This window comes from Musa acuminata, chromosome BXJ2-3 (assembly GCF_036884655.1).
Source record: "Musa acuminata AAA Group cultivar baxijiao chromosome BXJ2-3, Cavendish_Baxijiao_AAA, whole genome shotgun sequence".
Taxonomy (NCBI): domain Eukaryota; kingdom Viridiplantae; phylum Streptophyta; class Magnoliopsida; order Zingiberales; family Musaceae; genus Musa; species Musa acuminata.
In genome coordinates this window covers 1,583,113-1,605,259 of record NC_088340.1, presented here as the reverse complement: position 1 = coordinate 1,605,259, position 22,147 = coordinate 1,583,113, and the positions used below count along the sequence as shown (strand labels likewise).

Below are 22,147 nucleotides of genomic sequence, written 5' to 3'. Positions count from 1 at the left end.
ATGCTTGATTCCTTCCTTTTGGGCGCTTCCTCAAACACATCAACTTCGTCTCCCACCCGCCCATGCATTCACAATCACGAAATCAATCATGGTATTGCAGCTCACTGTGCTATCGGTGAATCTCCTTCTGCACATCTCGTGGTACAGCTTTTAACTTTATCGTGATCGCTTGCCTTAATTTCCTTTGTCACCATCTCCATCCACAAGTTCCACGCATCGACGATACCGTCGATCCTGCACAATCCATCGACCATTGTAGTGTAGGTAATCAGATCAGGGGCGTAATCCCTGAGCTCGAGGATGGACAGACAAACACAGATCTTGGGAATGAAACTACCTGCTATCAGTGGCTAAAGGAGACCGAAGACCTTGCCATAGTTTCCATCCCTGCATTTGTTGGCAATACAGGAGGCCTGGGTGATGTAACTGGTAGTAAAATCATTACCGGCAATTCCGGATTGCATCATCAATGGCGCCACGCGACGTCGGTCTTCCCTGCATTTCGGGATTGGAATGGGAGTTACCGTGATGTGCCGTTTCAGGGAAGATGGCCTCCAACGCCTCGTCCATCGCGCCGCCGTCGCTGCGAATGAGGCGTCGGATGAAGGGTTCGAGGGAGGGCGGGTCGGGTCGCATTTCGTCGAGCGAGTGGCGAGCAGGGTACATCTTATGATCAAGTCCTATCTTTGCTGCTCATCTCCCAAAAAGATATAGATTTCTTGAGTGAGCTAGATTCAAGTGTGTCATATACATCCTACATATGAGATACATTTCTAACACTTGATGCCCTCCTCAGCTTTCTTTCCTGCATCTGCCCACTCTTCTATTTTCCCAAAGCTCTTCCACTGAAAGGCATTAGCTCAGGGTTGCTTTTGGTGTGCAAAGGCGGGTCATCTCATCTGGCTGATCTTAGAAAAGACTATGCCACCACTTGTTTGTGATTCTAAGGTGGTAGTACAGGAAAGAGAGAAGCTGGTGAGGGTTGCAGATTGGTGAGCAGTCCTCCCTCGATCTCCTTGCAGACTGAGCAAGAGAGATTTCTAGTCCTATTTCATGCATTCTTGCAGTGGATTATCATTGCCACCACTGCTCTCAATGACAGCCTCTTGGAGAACATGGCATTCGGCGTCTTTAACAACAACAAAGACCATCACATCTCCAAGTCTCAATTGTCTGTACCAAGAATGAAAAAGGTGTATCTATGTGATAATGGTTCTTTCGGACGGGCTGATTATTGAATATTTCTTATTGTTTGATCTCTTTGGTATTTTAATTTTTAGACTTAAAAAATTTATATTAAAATTTTTATAGTTATAAAAATAAAATATCTGACTCCATTTATCCTAACATCATCAGTTTTTCTAACAGAAATATAAAAATAAAAATTAAAGAAGATAATCTTAACATTCTAGTTTGTAGTGTTGGATGGTGTCGATTGTGACGGACGACGATATCATTGGGAGCTATAAGTGACTATTATGGATAAGGAAAACAAAGACGAAAGGTGAAAGCCACTTGATATTTGCATCAGCCCTTTCATCATTTGATGCTAACGTAGATGTAGAGCAACGAAAATGCCACTTGGGTGATTATTGTGGATGATAAAAGCGACGATGAGAGATGAGGACTGCTTTGCATCTATGTCAATACCGACACAATTGTCGAGAGATCCTTCTGTTGTTTTGCATTTGCATCGACATCAACAGTTATCGAGTAGCAAAATGGTCACTCGACATCTACATCAGTGGCTCTTTCATTGCTTGGCAATTCTGTGACTTAGTTATTAGGTGATATTTTCGTCGCTTTACATCCTCGTTGATATTGATGCAGTTGCTGAGCAACAAAGGGCCACTAATGCAGATATCAAGTGACCCTTTTGTCGCTCGGCAACTACTTGATACCGATACAAATGCAAAGCAGGGAAAGGGTCGCTCGATAACTGTGTCGATATCGCCACAAATGCAAAGCAACCCTCACATTTTGTTATCGCTCTACTTATCTATAATAGACACCCAAGCAATCTTTTCGTCGCTCTACATATGTGTCAATGTCGACACAATTATCAAGTGACGAAAGGGCTGTTGATGCAGATGCAGAGTGGCTATTTCGTCACTTGACAATTGTATCGACATAGATGCAAAGCAACCCTCATCTCTCATCGTCGCTCTCCTCATCCACAACAGCCACCCGTGGCTCTAGCAACATCATCGTCCACCACCACTGACGATGTTTAGTACTACCAATTAAAATATTAAAATTATATTTTTATTTTTTATGTTTATATTTTTATCAATAAAGTCGATGATGTTAGAGTATATGAAGCTAGATATTAGAATAAATGAAGCTAGATGGTTTACCCTCGTAACTATATGAATTTCAATGTAAAATTTTTAAGTTTAGAGACTAAGATACTAAAGAAGTATAACTACAAATAACTATAGAATTAATATGTAATTAACCCATAAAAATACCATATTTAGTAACATTAATCTAAGAGGAAGAAGGATACCGATAAAAGATGATATTAACAATTAGGAATCATGATAATTTTTTTTAGAGTAAATGCACATAAATGATTTCAAGTGAGAAAATGTGTTTCAAAATAAAAAAAAAAATCAATAAGAAAACGAAAGTGTAGGCGTGCTTGCACTAAAAGACCCAATATTAGATAAGTAGTGGAAAAGAGATTCGATCATGGACCTTGCTATCAAGTACTTAAAATCTTAACTAAATAGGTTAATACTTTAATTAGTTGACCCTCAACCTTGGATATATTACACGATCACATAATAATTATTTTTTAAATAAAAATATTTATTTTTATTATATATATACATACATATATATATATATATATATATATATATAATACATACATACATATATATTATACATACATACATATACATACATATATATATATATATATATATCTGCACTAACCACCGGTACGTGAGCAAATCAGTATTACTTTTTTAATCCCACCCATTTAAACAATGGACCCCACATTCAGGTCTCACGTCACGCCCAATCATCGTGCAAGAGGGTGGTAGAACTCGGGACGGTATAAAATACCCACGGCTTCTGCGCAATCGCTGCGTTCAGAGCGAACCCACGTTTCGTTTCCCTGCGTTTCTCGCTTTCGATAACCGACCGCCGTCTTATTGCCACGCTATATTATCACGTCCGCGCTCTACCTATCATTGGCCGACCGTCGGATAAGAATCATAGAGCTCATCTGGGGTGAAATCTTTTGCGCGTAAGATTTCGCGTAAAAGTATGCCGTGCGGGATTACTATTCTTCTTTGTCCCAACGCCCATGGTAATATGGCAATATCCTTGATTAATTTATATATATATTATTCATTTAATTTCTCTTCTTCCCTTCTTTCCGTCGTCCGCTTTCTTCGTCGGCCTCCTTCTCGACTCCACCACTCCTCTTCCCTTCTCTGCCGACTGCTTCCTACTGTCCTCGTCTTCACTTGTCGATCACCTGCCCCCGCCGATTGAAGAGCAGGTAATACCCCGTGTGTGATCGATCGTGCCTTCTTCTGCCTTCTTTGATTGGGTACTGCGTGCTTTTGCTGTAAAAGAATACACGATCGATCGTAACGATTGGGATTGGGGAAGGAACTTTGGCTTCGATTCTTGGGGTTGGGATTTATCTTATCTCAATTCTTGGAAGTTGCCTGGTTCTCGATCAAGGGTTCTTCAGGATGTGGTTCGGGATTCGTGCTCTGTTCATTACTTCTGATTCTGGCAAATCCGCTACGAGTTGATCGATCATCGGTGGTCAAGAGGCTTATGGTTTTGCCTTGGTTTGGACGATCTCATTATGAAATCATGGAGGTTGTTGAGACAGTTGTGTCTTTGTTTGGATGACCACTTCATGATTCTAGAAGCTATATTTACTTTAGTCAAATTCTATTCTCTGTGCTTAACAATTCTCTTGTTTACTTTAGCTTTTAAGTCAGTTTTGATGCATCGTTTTGGTTACCATTCGGTGCTAATCATAGTGCATTGCCTCTTATAAATATAGATCAGCCATTCCATATGGTTCTTTCTCATGTTCAATTCGATTGTACAAGCACAATGTTCTCTTATTACTGGTAATTGGGCATAAAATGGTCGATGACTTGATAGGTGGTATATTTCCTTAATATATGAAAACATTAATAGAGGTGGGTAAGCAGAGAAATCATTATGCTGCATAATTATTGGGCACCATCCTTGTGTAATTCATTGATGAAAATGAGTAGATTGTGCCATAACTGAAAAAAACATGATCTGTAAGATAACAAAGCTCACTGTTAGAAAGAACTTCATCTTTTCAATTATCTGGGAGGTGTTAGGAAAGGAGAAAAACATGAACTAATCCCGATTCTTGTGACACATTGATCCTCTTAGCTGTCGGGCTTGTGAACTTCTTAGTTGTGATAAAATTTGCATATCTGATTATGACCATGCCTTGCCATAGAGGTTGCTTTTGCCTCTTCCCTCTGTGAGAGTTTTTAGGTTGGAATCCTTGTGGAGATAATGCTATTGGATTTGACCAGGTCTTTGGGTGACTCTGAAGTTTCCATTATTCTCTGTTCAACAAGAGTATAAGCAAACTGGCTAACCTGTGAAATAGTTGGACTTTTGGACTTTTTTTTTCCTTGAAGAAGAAGAACTATGCCATTTTGTTACTTTCAATGATTCTTCTGAAAAATAATAGCAAATTGATTAAAATGATATAAAAATCTGTCCTGAAATGTGCTATCTTTCCACCACTTCCATGATGCAGCATGATATACTGTTCTCCGGTTAAGTAACAAATCAGAACATGGTTATTATGATCCATGGTTAATGTAGCGGCTAACGATGCCATTATTTCATTTGTTATTTTACGGTTCCTTAACCTAGCATGTTTCTTTACAAGTTACTGTTAGCAATTGCACTGTAGTGATGCATCCATTTGTACCAGAGATTGGCATTATACTTTTGTCTCAAATTCGCATATTTAGCAAGAGGGTTAGAAATTTATAGATTAAGCCATTGTATATTCTCATATAGATATGTGATTGACATGGTAAACAATTTAGCCCTTTCTGACTTTTTTCTTTCTTTCTTGTGATCTCAGTGCTATTGTGTTTGTTGCAAATTGGTTTGAACCAGGCAATCAGATTAATAAGCCTTTCAACTTGGTAAACTGCACTTCTTGTTCAGTGGTGAAAGTATATTAGGAAAAATAAGCATGTCTATGATAAGGTCTGTGGATTCATCTACTGCCAATGGTGACTCCAACCTTCATGCAAATAAAAGTGGTGGTGAGAACTCGGGTTTGCCAAGGCAAATATTAAGTGGTGCTGATAAGCGGATGTACGACCATCGGCCTGCTTCCTATAAATCAGACTTACATCCTCAGCAACACTTCATTGATTCATCATCAGAAATGATACATGTTAATCCACTTGACATGTCTATATCCAGCATTCCAGAACACTATTCTCAAGTTTCATCAGCTCCCTATCAGTTGATAGCAAACTTTCACTCATCTATTTTGTCAGAAAATCCATACAGCTCTTGCATTGCTGCAGTTCAGTGTCCTGATTCCTCAGCAGGCTCTAACGTCTCTCATCAGGCATCCCATTCTTTATCTGATTATCCAAGTCCAGAGCAAGAAATAGACTATGGCAAAGATGAAATCAGGTTAAAGCTTCGAGAGCTTGAGCAGGCATTACTGAATGACAACGATGAGGACTTGGTGGATTCCGACCAGGTTGTGGGAATTGAAGATAATTGGACTGAGCCTATCAAGGACCTATTAGTTCCTTGCTCACCAAAAGAGTCCTCATCAGATTTAAGCATCAGCTGTATTGGCAGCAATAGAGAACCTCCAACTCCTAAGCAGCTACTTTTTGACTGTGCAGCTGCAATCTCGGTAGGCTGCATGGAGGAAGCACAAGCCATCATAACTGAGCTTCGCCAAATAGTTTCAATTCAAGGAGACCCTCCTCAAAGGCTTGCTGCCTACATGGTGGAAGGTCTTGCAGCAAGAATAGCTTCTTCAGGACAAGGTATTTATAAGGCTCTACGATGTAAGGAACCCCCTACTTCCGATCGGCTTTCGGCGATGCAGATACTGTTCGAGGTCTGTCCATGCTTTAAGTTCGGTTACATGGCAGCAAATTATACAATCGTTGAAGCATTAGGAGATGAAGAAAAAGTTCATATCATAGACTTTGACATAAACCAAGGAAGTCAATACATAAACTTGATACAAACTCTTTCGACGTGGCCCAGCAAACGGCCACACCTAAGAATATCTGGTGTTGATGATCCCGAGTCAGTGCAACGGGCAGTCGGAGGTTTGGAGATAATTGGTCAGCGCCTTGAGAAGCTGGCAGAGGAGCTCGGTGTTCCATTCGAGTTTCAAGCAATAGCTGCTAAAACCAGCGATGTAACACCCGAAATGCTTGACTGCCGATCAGGGGAGGCACTTGTGGTCAACTTTGCGTTTCAGCTACATCACATGCCAGATGAGAGTGTATCAACAGTGAACCAGAGAGATCAGATGCTTCGAATGGTGAAAGGGCTGAGCCCAAAGTTGGTAACTCTTATCGAGCAGGATATGAACACTAATACAGCCCCATTCTTCCCGAGGTTGCTTCCTCTGAAAACCCACGATTTTTGTTACGTAAGCTGTTGCTATTATTTACAAATGCATCCGTATACCATTTTCCTTAACTTGAGTTTAGAGCTTTATTATGTCATAATCATTGTTTTGTTCTCCTCATTACAAATGAATGCAGGTTTTTTCTTCCGAAAAAAAAATGGAAATCCATTTCTTTTCTTTCTTGAAATACCTAATTTCTTCGAGGTCTTATTTTCTCATGAAGAATGATGGTGTGTGGATACACCGCCTCTCCTCTGTATCTGCATACATATATGTCCCTGGCTTTTGGTCGTTCTATGTTTTAGGGGTAACATATGTTAGTTACATGCTCTTATTTCCTGATGACTTGGCCATATGAAATTATAGGTTCGTGGAGGTCTACAATTATCATACGGCGGTCTTTGAATCACTCGATGCAACTCTTCCAAGGGACAGCACGGATCGAATGAACGTGGAGAGGCAGTGTCTTGCGCGAGATATCGTCAACATCGTGGCCTGCGAAGGTGCTGACCGCATAGAGAGGTAAGCCTATTGTCGTGGTATCTATCTAAATGTTTGGAGTGTTTTTTTTTTATCGAAACGTAAGTCTAAAAATCTTACTGAAGAACACAATTTCGAACTCCAACCAAAAAGGTACGAGGTTGCAGGAAAGTGGAGGGCGAGAATGACGATGGCCGGGTTCAAACCATGTCCCTTCAGCACCAGCGTCAATGGATCAATAGGAGCCTTGTTGAAATCATACTGTGATAGGTACAAGGCCAAGGAGGAAAACGGGGCACTCTACTTCGGCTGGGAAGACAAGGTTCTAATCGTTGCCTCGGCATGGAAATAAAGCATTCTTGCCACATCACATGGTTTACACTCGACTCAGTTGCTGCTGGGGTAAGTCTGATGTGTATATATAATCGTCTAAATTTCGCTGGCATTTTATTTTCTGTGGCTCAAAAATCTAATTTCCAGTCTCAACAGACTTTTGCTGTCTTGTGAGTCGGTAATCAAGACATCTACCAAGTTATTGGACCAGATCTCTTACAGGAATTCAAGTGGGTGTTGCATTCCCTTTTTTTCTCTGGTATTTTTGCTTGATCACGTTATGCATACTCCATGTTTAGATCGTCACTATTTGTTATACCATATGAGATTTGATATTGATTGTTTACTATTAATAGCCAAAAAGTCTTTACCTTTTAATGACTGATTCTAGTCTGTACACTAAATTTTTACACCCAAAAATGTTAGCTCAGGATTTAAAATAATGATATTATCGATAATATTAGAGAGTTATGTGTTTTAATAATTTCAAGTTCACATCGAAATAAAATAATGATAACACATAATACATTAAAATTTATTTTTTATAATATTAAGAAAATAAGCCTAGAAGTATATAGGATGTATAGGATTATATAGTGAAGGAATGATAAAAGTTTTTATATCGTCTATATCTTAAATCTATAGGCGATATCAAACGGTAACAATTTAGTGAAATTGTTATCAAACGAGACCTACATCCATCCTCAACCAAAAGGCTTTACTCCTCTGTTTCTCCTCTAAGATTTTTTTGCTCTACTTTGTTGATGAATTGCTGTTGATAAAACTGCTCCTAATTGCATGTAACATACAAGTGTCAAATAGGTGTAATACATTTCAAGAGGGACATATGAGACTGTATGTAGTACATGAAACAGGATCAATGTAATGATTACTAGATATATATATATATATATATATATATATATATATATATATATATATATGTTGTACATTGGTATTCTAACAGGATCAATGTAATGATTACTAGACCTCAAAACACAAGGGAACACTAGTAGATGGCAACATCGCCAAGGAGGCTTTCTTTTTGCCGACTGCACAGTACTACCCACAGATAACTTAGGATAATGATGATGACATCTCACAAGTTGCTGCAGGCAAGAAACATGCCGTGGAGAGCCAAAGAACAGACAATGACTGCAATATTGTAACATGATAAGAATGCAATATTAGACACAGTCATCATGCAACTGAAAGGAATTGAATAAGAAGATACTTGGTCTCTTAGCTTAGGTTACGTACCTGCACAGAAAGGCCATCTTGATATTATCATCAGGTAAAGAGAGAGAACTCTGAACTGACTCACCTTCTGAAGCATTTCACCAAACCCTTAAAGCAGGTCTGGTAATTTGCAGACATCAGTGAGGCATTACTGCTGTAGTCCTACTTCATGAAATCTACAAACATTTCTGACATTATTCCTTTGGGGTAGGTTTCGGTGAAGCAATAATAGAGTGGCATAGGAGATCAACATAGAAGCTAGAACCACCACTGGATGGGTTGATGAAAAACAATTCCTTTGTTGAGATCAGCATCAAGTCAACTCTCCTGTTTACCACCATATTTTCGGCTGATGCCAACCATCAAAAGCAACCAATCTGCATTAGAAAACTTAGAGAGGTTTTGCATACCTTAGAAAGTGGAAGACTCCTCCACGATGACTTCACTAATACTTATGTGGCATTGGCTCCGGTCATGACAACATCAAACATAGTTCGTCCAGTGGTACTACTTGGTTTACATTGTGCCCAACTCAGTTCAATAATGACTAAGCATTATGAATGTCCATCAGTGTGGCATCAGCATTAAGCAAGAATTAGTTTCTGTCAGGGCTTCAATGACACCGAAAACCATCATACTGCAAACTGCATTTGGCGATATCAGACCAGCTCACGACAATGCGGATACCTAAAAGATATTTCAAAACGAACAGATGCAAGATGCAGATAGGATATTTCACACACAACATTAGGGAACGCAGCACCCACAATGGCCTCGAGCCCTCGACATCCCATCTATATGATATGATCAGATGTTTGTTGTGGAGAGATTACTAAGTCCCAAAATTATCTGAGATTCAGAGTTTCTTGATTGTAAATAGTGCACAAGTGGTCAGAGGCAATAGACTCCAATAAGACCCCCTCTCATCAATGCAACAACTGTGCCACTTGATTTGATAAGATCCATCAGGGAATTCAGAAACATCTAGCAAACATGACGAAAAGCCCTGGCCTTGTTCATTAGGTTCAAAACACAGACAAGCAGTCACCCAGGCATCTCCACCGCTATCCTTAGGGCTCACTTCGTTGGCATTTCCCATTTTAGCCTTTACAAACATCAGTAGCATATTGTTCAACTCAACCATTTCATCAGTTTTGCAAGCACTGAAACAGTCTTCCGTCCTTTTTTCAGTTGATAACTGCTCAGATGGTCTTGTGGCAAGAATGCAATACAACTTGGCATCTTGTAAACGGGGGATTCTTGATGTGTTCTTAAGTTGAATGCAAACATTGAGGGACAACTGGAAACCTTGTGAAACAGATATTTCACTTTTGTTTCTGGAATCAGCATCGAGAAGGAAGAGCTCAGCACCAATGCAAGGCCTGTATAAGCAGAGATGTTCAACATTAATTGGTTTCAACAAAGAGAAACTCCAGTGACTTTTTTTTTTTTTCGTAATTGGGGCCCCAGAGCCACACAGTGTAGGCCACAAAGACCAAAAGGTCGTGGTGCGCTACCATCTCAGATAAGGAATGGCGGCAACTCCCCATGGTTGTTTTGTGAAATTCAACTGGACTACCGAAGACCATCTTCACTTGTCATATCATCATAAAGATAAGATATTCTATTAAACCTACAGAAACTCAAATTGTTGAAGAATATTTGTCCAATTAGTTAGAAGTGGTGGTTATAGGTTGAATTTGGAGGGTGTGTTTGGACTTTGATGTATTTTCCTGTATTGTTTTGTACAGACTTTAACATTTTGGAATAAAATTTCACTTTTCCAAGATACCGAAATAAACTCTCATGCAACAAAAACTATAAAATGAATAGCTTTAGCATACGCACCTCACTCTAAAGAAATACTTGGGGACTTGGAAAGGTATTTCCATCCATCTTCTAATAACATCAGAGAGAAGTTGCAGACCTCGCAATAATAGTGAAAATAGATCCTCCTCATTTTTCACTCTCTTTGCATCTTCTTGAATGTGGAGAATACCTGATATAGCAAACTCACAGACTAGTAAAGTAGCCCTCTCTGTATGACCAGAAGTACTCATACGTGATCTGGGAAATAAGTGGTCCTCTTCTTTGCAGAAGGAAGTCAAAATCTGCTGAAGTTGCTCAGAGATCTTGCTATCCACGGTCCAAAAACGCTCGGTAAGATCTTGTAGGATCATAGTGCATGAAAACTTTGAAACATTTCCTAAGTTGCATGAAATGGCATTTTTGTAAACAAGTGAACAGGGGAAGTGCACAGTAAAAGCAGTACAAAAGGCCAACAAGGAGCAGTTAAGGGCCATTGCTGAGATTCTCCTAAAGCTTTGGCCGTCAGTATCCAAGAAAGATGAAGCAAGAAGATCATAGTCTTTAGCTAAATTATTCAACCGTAAAGACTCATAGGCAAAGCCACACATCAGAGTGCTCATAGTTTGCGTGACTTCTTCAATGCAAACTTTGCCTTTTCCTTCCTCACCATCAACTCTTACAATAGTCAGTTCATGTGAATTAAGCAGTCCAAAAATTTCCATCATGATTTCAAAAAATTTGGCTCTGAGATTGAGGAACCACCTCTGGAAGCAGTAGACACCATCTGACGCTCCAGCTGATGCCAATGTTTTCTCTGCAGAGCATATTCTACCATAAACTCTTGCAATCTTCCCTTCCCATCCATGCAAGTCTGCACTTGTGCTTTGATCTCCCACAATAGAGGTAAAGATCTTGTCACACATGTTTTCTGTCTGCATCCCGCTGACCAAAGTGATGCCTGCTTTAGGAAAAAGCAGCAGTTTAATTTCAGTTTCACAACCAGCTAACAGCATCAAGCATTTCAACCAGCAAGAAAGGCAGACTGATTCTACATGGCATATCAATTTCCTAAAAGTAAAAGTTGCTGAAAACCACAGCCCTTTAAGACAAGAGTACTTTCCAGCTCTGTAGGCCGCCCAGTAATTTTGATTTTGCAGCATACTTCTGATGGATTCAAGTGACTGCCATTCTTGATTGACCCAGCTAAAATTATAATAGGAACCATCAGCACTACCGGTCTTTGATTCATCTGAATCCTGTATTCTGTTGTTAGCATTTCCAACTAAAGAGCATGCTGTATAAGAATCCAGGCAGAGGCAGAAAATTTCATAAGTAGCACAATTACAATACTTGCTTGATTGTATGCACTTAACTAGAAGCTTCACTTTCTGACAAACTTCACTGTTATAAGTGCTACAATTATTTAGTGTCTTAATGAAAGCATTTGTGAATCTGAGTATGCAAATTGCAATTTCTGAACCGATAGAATATTGCTTATTATATTCAAGAGGTCCACATCTTTTCACATTAAATTCTTTCCGAGAAACTCCTGCACAGATACTTTCCAATGCAGACTTATCATGCATATTCTCGAGGGACTGTATGATATGTCCTATCCTATCCAGAGCCACCAAAGATGCCGAAGGATATTCTATCGCAAGAAGCTGAATAAGGCTAAGTTTGTTTCTGAATTCTTGTTTCAACTCACTACAGGATATGACAGTCTTTGTGGTTATGTCTTCCCCAGTGGAATCAGCTATCGTTTGCTTAATCATTGATGTGATATGACCTACGACAATTGACGTAACTTGGCAGGCGATTCCTGAAGCATCTGTTTCAGAAGCCAAAACTTCAGCCCTTGGACTCCTTTGCAATTCAAAGCATCTCCCACACCACTTAACAGGGGCTGCACAATTATGCCCTCTCTCTGCCATCTTTAGACTGCACAAGATGTGTACAATAAGTTGAATAACAAGATCTCTTTTCACCTTCAAGGACTGTTCTTCCATCACCAGAACCTGCTTAACAAGAACAAGCAGGTCCATGTGAAGCACATCTGGTAGCATACTGCTAAACACCTACAAAGAAGGATATACATTTACCATAGATAATAACACACTAACTTAATAAAAAATATCTTTAAACTATTACCTTGCATAGAATCCTTAAAGCTTCACATTGAAGATTAACTGGAACATCATTGTCATCAACAATATGGAATAATTTCACTACTACACCTTCAATGACAGGGAAACAGCAGCCATGACTGCTAAAAAGAAAATGTAAACATTTTAATGCTCTAGCCTTCACATTATAAATGGTATCATTGCTGAGAAATGATAAGAGTAATTCTGCCTGCAAGAATATATGAGGCCAAAAAAAGAAATAAATCTAAGTTATGCTGTACAATGTCACCAAAAGAAATGTAGCTTCTAAGTAAATACAAGACTTCTTGGCGGTCAGAATGCAACAGTAACGTTGAATAAAGATTAGTGCAGAAGCTAGTGGAGAAAGCTCTGAACATGATGTTCACTGGAATTAACTATTTGTCAATATAACTCAAGTGATTTAATGAAAGCAGAAAAGGTAAATGACAGCACAGCATAGAAGGACACAAGATTTCAGCTTACTCTGTAAATGATGTGCTTATCAGATGAAAAAAGATATTTAAATCATTAAATGTACTTAGGATTGGGGTGCTAAATTGAATGTGTGTCAACTATCTGTATAACACTATTATGTAATTCCCTGGCTGTGAATTTTAGATTGGACTAATAAAAGTTAGCTACATGGTAATATCAGAATATATCCAATAAAATTAAGGATGAACACGATTAGCAGGGTCTGAATCTTTGCCACAAGTAAGAAGTGAAATGCAATTAATGATACAAAATCATAGGGATCACACATTTAAATTTCCATTTAAACAAGATCGACCTCATGGTTGCACATGGACAACAAAATGAAATGTTTTTATCATGAGTTTTTCATTTTATTCCAGAATAGACATATACAAAAGATACCTGCTCAATGGTCAAGATTGTTGATCTGAAAGCTAATTTAGAAAGTGAAGACAGCATCTCAGCTTTAAGATCATCATGCAACGGACCCAATAACAGTTTTTTACCTGCCTGAAAAAGAAAGTAACAACTCATAAGAAAATCACACATGTGGTTGCTAACTATAACTATGATCCTATCTTTCTAAATCAAGTCCTCCAAGAAACATAACATGAAAACTTAATGTGTTTTCTTTTTTTGTTTTCTCTAATAATGAGAATTCATACTTGTATATATTCAATTGCATGTGAAGTTTTTGTCTATTTTAATTTTATCTTTCTTCAAAGAAATTTGCCTATTTATTTTAAACATGGAACATAACGAGCAAGCTTCATCTTTGATCAGGACCCAGTTTTGCTTCTCCTTCATCAATGGCCCATATAAGGAGAATTCCCTTTACAATATAAGAATTTTCAAGGACCAAGAGACATGCATCCAGCTGTATCACATGCACACCATCTTCAATTATACTGACTCATTATCACAGCCTTTTTCACTTTGCTGCCAGTGAGCAAACTATAAATCAGTTTATTTCATTATCATACTTTTGTCCAACTTATTCTACGCTCCAGCATCCAGCCTCTCCTTTTCCTGGTTTTGCATCAAATTAGTTTCATATTTACCAACTACACAAAAATCTTGTGGCTTGGATAATTTTAGAGGCCTGGACTCTTTCTCTATATAAAGCATTTTCTATTTAATTGATGATTTGTAAGTTATTTATTAGGTCTATGGAACATGTTGACAAAGGATTTTGTATTTAAAATTTTCACATTGACAATTTCTACTTTCTGTACACTCAAAAACTCTTGGACAAAAAAAAAAAAAGAAGAAGAATAGGCATAACTATGGAACATGTGTCTTTCCTTGATTTATCTACAACGATAAAAAGCGTAAACATCCTGAGAAATAGTCATAAATGAAGGAAAGACTCATACTGGAAGATATAAAAATTCATAGAATATCTAGTATCTCAACCTACAGAAAATAGAATAGCTAATACTAAAGACTACTGCTCACACAGATAACGAAGATAAAAAATGGAGTCAGAATACGCAATAAAAAAAATCTAGATTAATTACTATTATTATTAATATAGGTTATCCAATAAATAAAATATCTCAATTCAATCAATATTCTTTTTATAAGTCCTTTTTTAGTTGCAACTAATATCTATCATTGCAAGAAAGTCACATGATTATTACAGAATTTATACATTAACTACTTTGAGAAACTGATATATCTCATTGCAAAATTAAAGTTCAATAAATTTTAAGACAACTGTAGTGATAAAGACAATGCACCTTGTAAGCTCTGGATGCAACAGCAGATGAGCATCGCATTCTAGAAATAGCACGAATAGCTGCAATTGCAACATCATAGGACAATTGTGTTGAACAGACAATGTTAATCAGTATTTCCAATGTGATATGCGCAAAGTCCTCAGACAATAGACAAAAGCATCCAGCAGCAAATAATGATGCTTTTACCTGCAAAAGAAAAATGAAAAGCCACATTACTTTACTATGCTTGGATTAAGAAAGACTTTTTAACAATTGAAAATTTCCTGAATCATACGTTACAGTATGCCAGTTGACAATCCTAAGATACAGAAAAGAGAATATCTGGATGATTAGATAAGATCCTTTTTTGATGTTCCACATAAAATTCTTTTATAATGAGATGTTAGATTTGATATTTTCAGAATATGCTGATATAAATAAATAAGGAGATGACACATGAACTCTACAATGTATACTAAAAGAAAAAGGTGAGAAAAGCTAGTTTCACCTGAGAGATATTGGAGGATTGCAAGCTCAAAAGTATTATGTAGCGTATATGAGCACTATCCTTGGCAAAATCAGCCCAACAACCAAAGAGCCGCAATGCCAAAGCCTTAGCCTCGGTGTCACCTGTGTCATAAACTACTTTCACTCTTTTAAGCAGCTCTATAGAATTAGGCACTCTTCGCTTTGCTAGAATACCGTTATACCTTTTGCCCTCCTTACTAATACGTGTCAATTCAAAGAGGAAAACTTTCACGATACATCTCCTTGTATAATTGTCTCCACGCATGAATGCATCGGCAAGTCGAAGGAGGATTGTGTTGGCAAATAATCTGTCCTCACCTGGTTCCAGATCATACATGTCTGCAATTGCCCTTGTAATGTTTGGCTCAGTGCTCCACTTTTGGAGTATAGGCCCCATCTGTTCAATTGCCCTAATGCGCTGATCTGACAAGAGGCTCAACAAATTGGAAGTGAATCAAAATAGATGATAAATAAAGTAAACAAAAGCTTTAAACACAGGTAAATTTTTAGAAGCACAAGAAGCACAGACCAAGGAGACAAAGGGTGACCTCTTGTTCTTTGACCCGTTAAATTTAACATCTATTCCAAGCCTTTATCGCCTAGATTTCCTTAATCACAATGACAGTGACACAATTCTGCCATCTCACACAGCCACATTTTCGTACCCTAATCGAATAGAGTGGATTCTCCTTTATCCATCATTTTCACCTAAAAATAATGCTCCAGAAAAGAAAGATAGCATGAATTATCTACCTAAGAAATTTAATAATCTTCTTGGAATATTTTCTTTCCATGCACCAATCATTACTTGCTAAATATTTAGGTTTTGCTGCTCTTTAAACAATAGCAACTCCGAACCATCGCGCTCATCGCTCATGCTCATGAAAAGCACAACACAATTGCTCAAAATCGGAGAAAATAAAAGATAAGATAACTCTATAATCAAAATAACATGACCAGTTCAACACAGGCAATTCGTCGAAAGGGTGATAGATCAGTCACCGAGCATTTAGAACCAAGATCCTTAAGAGTCAAACAGAGCGATTAAGTGCTCCAATGACGCACTATGATAACAGTACTTGTTCGGCGCATCTATTATCTAAGGAGAACAAGACAGTGCTCGATGAAGTGTCGAATGAAGAGGGAAGGCAAAGCGGTAGGGCGCGAGACTACTTACCTCGGCTCTTGGAGCGGAGGCCCTTCTCGAGCTCGATGCTCCACGCCATGGCGCAAGCAGCGGGGATTTTCTCCATCGCAGCCTCGATCCTCGAAAGAGAATTCGAGGGTTTGTAGCGACGGCAGAGGGGACGAGCCTCGACACGGCGAGAAGACTACTCACGGTCCCGCGAAACCAACACTAGAACTATCGTGTATCGGATCCTGGCCAGAAACGGATTGTACCCAATTAAAGTTAGATCCAGTTCACATAGGACTCCATTATGGATCGGGTCAGATCCGCGCGCTGTCGTCCTAATCGGTTCGACGATGAACGAATTTGTCGGATTGGTTTAATTAGATTGAACCCGTCGACCACGCTGAGTGAATTTAACTAACATCTGTCGTCCTAATCGATCTTAACTCCGATTCGGTTCGAGGATGAACCAATTTATTGGATTCATGACCTATCCGCACCATCAATCGAATTAGATTGAACCTGTTGTGGTAAACAACTTTGAGCCGTGGCCTCGGGGCCGACGCGGCTCGGTTCGGGTCCGGAAGGCGGGATCTTCCTGGTGCGGCCCTTGAGTTCGCCGAGGTGGTCGGTTGCGACGGTTTGATCAGGACGGGGTCGGCCGACTTCGCCCGAGGGGGCTCCTCGATTGGGCACAAGCTCGGTCTGCAGTCTTGCACACAGGTCGGGTCGAGAGGCTCGACTCGACCCCTTCGACGATCAAGTCTAGTGGAGGGGGTAGAAAGAAGAAGAGTTTAAGGTGTCTCTCTAGTGTATTCTTTTCTCCGTCCTTTCCTCTTTGCTCGTTCAGAGTGCGAGGGTATTTATAGGGAAGTTTGATGTTGCTTGATGTGCCCGCTTGCAAGGGCAGATGGTGGCGTCTGACATTGGTTTGGCGTGACGTGAAGAGTTGAGCCTGAGTAGGCGTTAATGCATCTCGATCGATTTTCCGGTTCGGTTGATCGAGTGCAGTTGCGCCGATCGAGGCGTGAGACATCGACTGACGTCAGCCAAGCCTTATCATAATTACTATACTCAAAAGAACATATCTAATGTACCGGGGCTCGCGGTCCAATGTAACCGCAGCAAAGTTAACCTATAGCTTACGACAATTTTATATATATATATATATATATATATATATATATATATAATAAATTTCTAAAAAAAATAATTTTTTTATCTTTTTTCCTAGAATATCCCCTTTAATCTTATATATGTGTACATATATATATATATATATATATATATATATATATATATTACCATTAACAATTAAATTTTTTATCAACTAAATGGCCGATATCTTGTATTAATACTCTCAAATGTAAGCAATGAGATTGCCGAGTTGGATGACACGAAGATATCCTTCTATGATCACATCATAAATTCAAGTAACGTTTGTCAAACACGGGGGCAAAAAACTCTTGGTTTGGTTTGCTCCAGAACGTGCGAATCTAAAAGGAATAGTTTATCCGAATCTTGAAAACTTGGCTAATTTATGTCTTCCTCCTAGATCTACCGGGGCGAGGGGCCGAAGCATCGTCATCTTTCCCATTCTCTTCTCTCTCTTCCCTGCTCCCTGCAGCATCGGTCTCTGCAGCTCCAGCGTTCTTGGCTTCAGTAGTCGGAGCGGCAGCAGCCTGTATAATTCAAAGAAGATATTAGAAATCGAAGTAATATTAAGCTGCAAGGTGGAATGAATGATGAAGCAGAACAGAACCAGAAGTAATCACCTGAGGCTTCTTTCTGCCAAAGAGTGTCCTGAAGATGACAGTAGCGAAGACCACCACTATGGCAACTAGCACTCCAATAGTGAGGTTAGGTTGTTTCTCTGCCTTCTCGATGACATCCTGCAAAGAGAAGCTGGGTCAGACGCCAAAAAGACAATAGTAATATATAACAGCACAATGTTATTTTCTACATCATGCAATGGCGACGGTTCCGTAGCTAGATAAAATAAAAGGACTCCTCAAAAAGCTTAGAATTTGGGAAAGCGAAAGTACAATCGGACTCACAATTATTTTGATCTTGTATGCCTCCAAGAAAGGAATATCTGCTATCTTGTAAAGAACATCAAATGCTTGCTTCTGCAATACAAACAAGATAGTGATGATTATAAATGTCAAGCACAAGGAAAACAAACTCAAGTAACTTGATGTCAGGAACTAATTCTAGTGGAATAGTTAAGTCACCTGGAAACCTGAAAGTCCATCTGAGGGCGACGCTGCAGCAGCATCTTCAGCCTTCTGCTTTTCTTTCTCGATTTCATATTTAGGCTTCCATGTGTCTGCCCTGTATGACTCGGCAACTTTCTCATTAGTAGAAATCAAAATATTGTCAAAGAGAATGCCATCCTGCATCGTCCAAATCTCAATGCCAATAGCGGCGATTGGCTCAAAGTCTGGTTTGTCAAGCTCGAAGTAGTCAGGGTTATCTATCTCTTGTGGCTTCCAGATACCCTTGTAGTTTGGGTTGTCGATTAAAGGAGCGTGCCATTTTCCCTTGTATGCTGGGTTGTGCTTCATTGGCTTCTTCCACTCTCCACAGCCAGGTGCTGCTTCGCACTTTGGGTTGTCTATTTTTTGTGCTTCCCATTCTCCATCCTCTTCATCGTCCCAATCTTCTGGTTTTGTGGCTTCAGGATCATCAATTTCTTCAGGTTCATCATCCAACCATCCTTCAGGTTTGACGGCTTCCTCATCTTCAATCTCCATTGGTGCATCTTCATCCCAGTCGTCTGGTTTTACAGCATCAGGGTCCGGTATTTTAGCCCTCTCATCCCAGTCCTCGGGTTTCTTATCATCAGGATCAGGTATGGTCTTCGGTGGAACAAGTGCTGGCTCAAAGTCATCAGCAGACAAGAAATTTGCTGTTTTCTTTTCTTCTCCATCAATCAAAATTTTCAACTCATTATCGGGCTTCAGAATAGCAGTATACACGTGTGAGAGTTTGTCATATGGGACAGATGGAGGGAACTTCAAATGATGCTCCACAAACTTCCCAGTTTTTGGATTCTTGTGCTGGAGGATGAAATGCACTTTATTTGTGGCTCCGCACTTATCAGGTCCAAACATGATAGAATATGGGGATTCATTGTCGAATCCCTTGGGAATCCATCCGGTTTCCTGAGCACGGAGGTATTTCAGATATGCACCTCCACATTCAAGTCCATTCTGCAGTCTAACTTCAAACTGCAGAACAACAGTTCCATCCTTGAGAGTGATGGGTCCATCAAGTTCCTTAACTATCGCATATTTCCTAGCATTTTCACTAACAAGAAGCCCATAATCTTCATGACCATCACTCTTGGAGTGTTTCCATAGACCTAATCAACATATACAACAAACCTGAGATGGAAGCCAGTGGGTACCAAGAGACCATAATGACAGCAAATGTAGGAGAAAGTAAATTTAAAGCAGGCCCTTGGAGTCGATATTAATGCATAGCACAGAGAATGATGTCATTATATAGTCATCAAATGAAATGAAACACAGAAAATAATGTTGCTCTGCAAGAAATCTATATCTATGCATCCATAAGACTAGAAACATAGGAGAAGGAGAAGGGATTGTCATCGAACATAATTGAACTTCTTTAGGTAAACATTGGGATAGGAAACCTTTAAATAGTTGTATGCATGTTGCTCACCACAGCAAATTCAAGCTGAGGTAAGTACATAGTTGTATGTTGCTCTGAGAATTACACACATATCGTTCATGATTAAACTACCCATTGAGCTATGGCCCTATTATATTTGGGATTGACGAATCTTCTTCTACTATTATTCTCAACTAAATCAAGAGCATTTATATCCATATTTATAGTTTCTAATATAAATCCCCTTAAGTCTTACCTATCCTTGCAGTACTAGTACTATCTTAATTAGATCATGTGTATATCTCCTCTCCTTAGAACATGTCCATATCATTCTTGACGATTCTCTCTCATTTTATCCCCTAACCATAACAATACACAAAACTAGCACATCTCAATATATACATATAGGCTTCATCGAATTCAGACTACGATTACAAATATGCTCATGTCACACAAACTAGAGAACATACTCTAACTTGAGGAGGCACAACCATCAAACTTATCACTGAACCAACATAACCATTAGGCCAAAAATTTTCATTTATAATATAGGAATCAGAGAATAAATGAACAGTTATCCATTTTCACCATAATGATATCTAGTGTAACCAAGTACCTCCAGATTTCCCATGACTTTTGGGAAACTTTATTCTTGAATCTTGCTACATTAAAGATCCAAACTATGAAAAACCGAATGTGATCCACATCAGGCATTCAGATCCACAGATGCAAGAAGGATTTTAAAGATGTAAAATCTTGATCAAGGTATGTAATAAAAAAAATAGATGAACCAAATGAAAAGAACTCCACGTTCCATCAAGCATTCAGTAACTCCACAGTTGATGAATCTTTGTGACGTCTCTTTTCTCACTAGCTTATCAATGTTGATGGCCTTTTAACGTATTCTACAACTGCAAATAACATTTTGCATTCCTCTCCAAACTCAAACTATCCATCACTAGGTATTAGCGAATCTCAATCTGATAAATGTCCCATTAATACGAACTGAGCACCTCAGATCATGGCGTTTCCTCTACAAAGGAGGCTTGAATCATATAACAAATAGTGACATCCCTTTTAGTGTTGGAAATCTCACCAAATTTGTGGACAATACTACAAACCACACCGATCCAAATACTTGATGGTCGGCAAGTATATCACACCAACAAATTAATCGAACGGCTCCGGGTAAGGCATAAACTGATGAAAGCTCGACATTAACTGATCAGTCGTGATAAAAAAGAAATCTTGGTCTAGTTAAATCAATTTGCGACTTATGTGAGGCAAAACACATCAAGAAGTCAATTCACCTCAGTATATGAAGCACAGAAGATCTGAGTCATGTATATTCAATCAATAATTTAGTGTAGAAAGCTCTTACAAGAGAACCAATAAGCTTAAACGCAATGTTGCTCAGATCCAATAACAGTAACGTCTCATCGATCAAACATCGGGGGAAGCAACCAGCCAAAACCAAAAAGACGAAATCATCACGTTTCGAAAGAGGTAATCTTGTACCTTGGTAGTCGTCCTTCTCGGACACGATCCACCGCCCCTCGAACGGCTCATCGAACGACTCGTAGAACCACTGAATCAAAACCCACTAGACTTTAAATTCAAGAGCTCGGAAACATCAACTGCAGAATAAAAGACCGCTGAGGAAACAAATTACCGGATCCGAAGCCCAAATCTGGAGTAGAGAGGACGCGACCAGCAGGAGGAGGAACGGCGTGACGATCTTCCTACCGCCCATCGTGATGGGAACGAGGGGAACCGAGATCGGAATGGAGACGACGCGAAGAAGCAAGGGGGTAAATGTAAGAGAGAGGTGTGGGCATCTTAAAGCGAATCCGACGGTGTAAATATGAAAGCGTCGCCGTGACTAGTTTCCGCCAATGACATGAAAGACCACGTCGAGCTGGCCAATGGAGCTTCCCCACGTCATTCCCTCAAGCGGGTTCCCCCTTTTTCCATCAGAACAAATTGA

General features: G+C 39.3%; 3 protein-coding genes across 12 annotated transcripts; 1 reads left to right on the top strand and 2 right to left on the bottom strand.

Moving 5' to 3' along the window:
- The first annotated feature begins 3,373 nt into the window (after nt 1-3,373).
- On the top strand, nt 3,374-10,037 carry LOC135585270 (scarecrow-like protein 1). 7 transcript variants are annotated; one of them, XR_010484968.1, is made up of 5 exons: nt 3,374-3,517; nt 5,123-6,645; nt 7,025-7,180; nt 7,292-7,540; nt 9,902-10,037. XR_010484968.1 is itself a non-coding variant. In XM_065098058.1 (4 exons), the coding sequence occupies exons 2-4, from the start codon at nt 5,237-5,239 to the stop codon at nt 7,403-7,405; spliced, it is 1,665 nt and encodes a 554-aa protein (XP_064954130.1). In that variant the 5' UTR covers nt 3,374-3,517; nt 5,123-5,236; the 3' UTR covers nt 7,406-7,681. The 7 variants fall into 7 exon arrangements, 4 of the variants coding, with proteins under 4 accessions (XP_064954130.1, XP_064954128.1, XP_064954131.1 ...); XR_010484966.1 differs by lacking the exon at nt 9,902-10,037 and adding an exon at nt 7,628-7,681; XR_010484967.1 differs by lacking the exon at nt 9,902-10,037 and adding an exon at nt 7,619-7,681.
- LOC135606798 (uncharacterized) lies at nt 7,737-16,740 on the bottom strand. Of its 4 annotated transcripts, XM_065098052.1 has the most exons (9): nt 16,567-16,740; nt 15,370-15,812; nt 14,883-15,068; nt 13,543-13,650; nt 12,671-12,874; nt 10,559-12,597; nt 9,121-10,092; nt 8,732-9,037; nt 7,737-8,626 (listed from the first exon to the last, which is right to left on the bottom strand). In XM_065098052.1, exons 1-7 carry the CDS (start codon nt 16,640-16,642, stop codon nt 9,567-9,569), a joined length of 3,582 nt encoding a protein of 1,193 aa, XP_064954124.1. In that variant the 5' UTR covers nt 16,643-16,740; the 3' UTR covers nt 7,737-8,626; nt 8,732-9,037; nt 9,121-9,566. The 4 variants fall into 4 exon arrangements, with proteins under 4 accessions (XP_064954124.1, XP_064954123.1, XP_064954125.1 ...); XM_065098051.1 differs by having other exon boundaries at nt 8,732-10,092; XM_065098053.1 differs by having other exon boundaries at nt 8,732-10,092; nt 10,559-12,537.
- A 1,168-nt stretch (nt 16,741-17,908) lies between these two features.
- On the bottom strand, nt 17,909-21,990 carry LOC103977123 (calnexin homolog 1). Its single transcript, XM_009392552.3, has 6 exons — nt 21,833-21,990; nt 21,679-21,748; nt 18,756-19,888; nt 18,579-18,650; nt 18,297-18,413; nt 17,909-18,203 (listed from the first exon to the last, which is right to left on the bottom strand). The coding sequence occupies exons 1-6, from the start codon at nt 21,911-21,913 to the stop codon at nt 18,060-18,062; spliced, it is 1,617 nt and encodes a 538-aa protein (XP_009390827.2). The 5' UTR covers nt 21,914-21,990; the 3' UTR covers nt 17,909-18,059.
- Between the last annotated feature and the right edge of the window lie 157 nt (nt 21,991-22,147).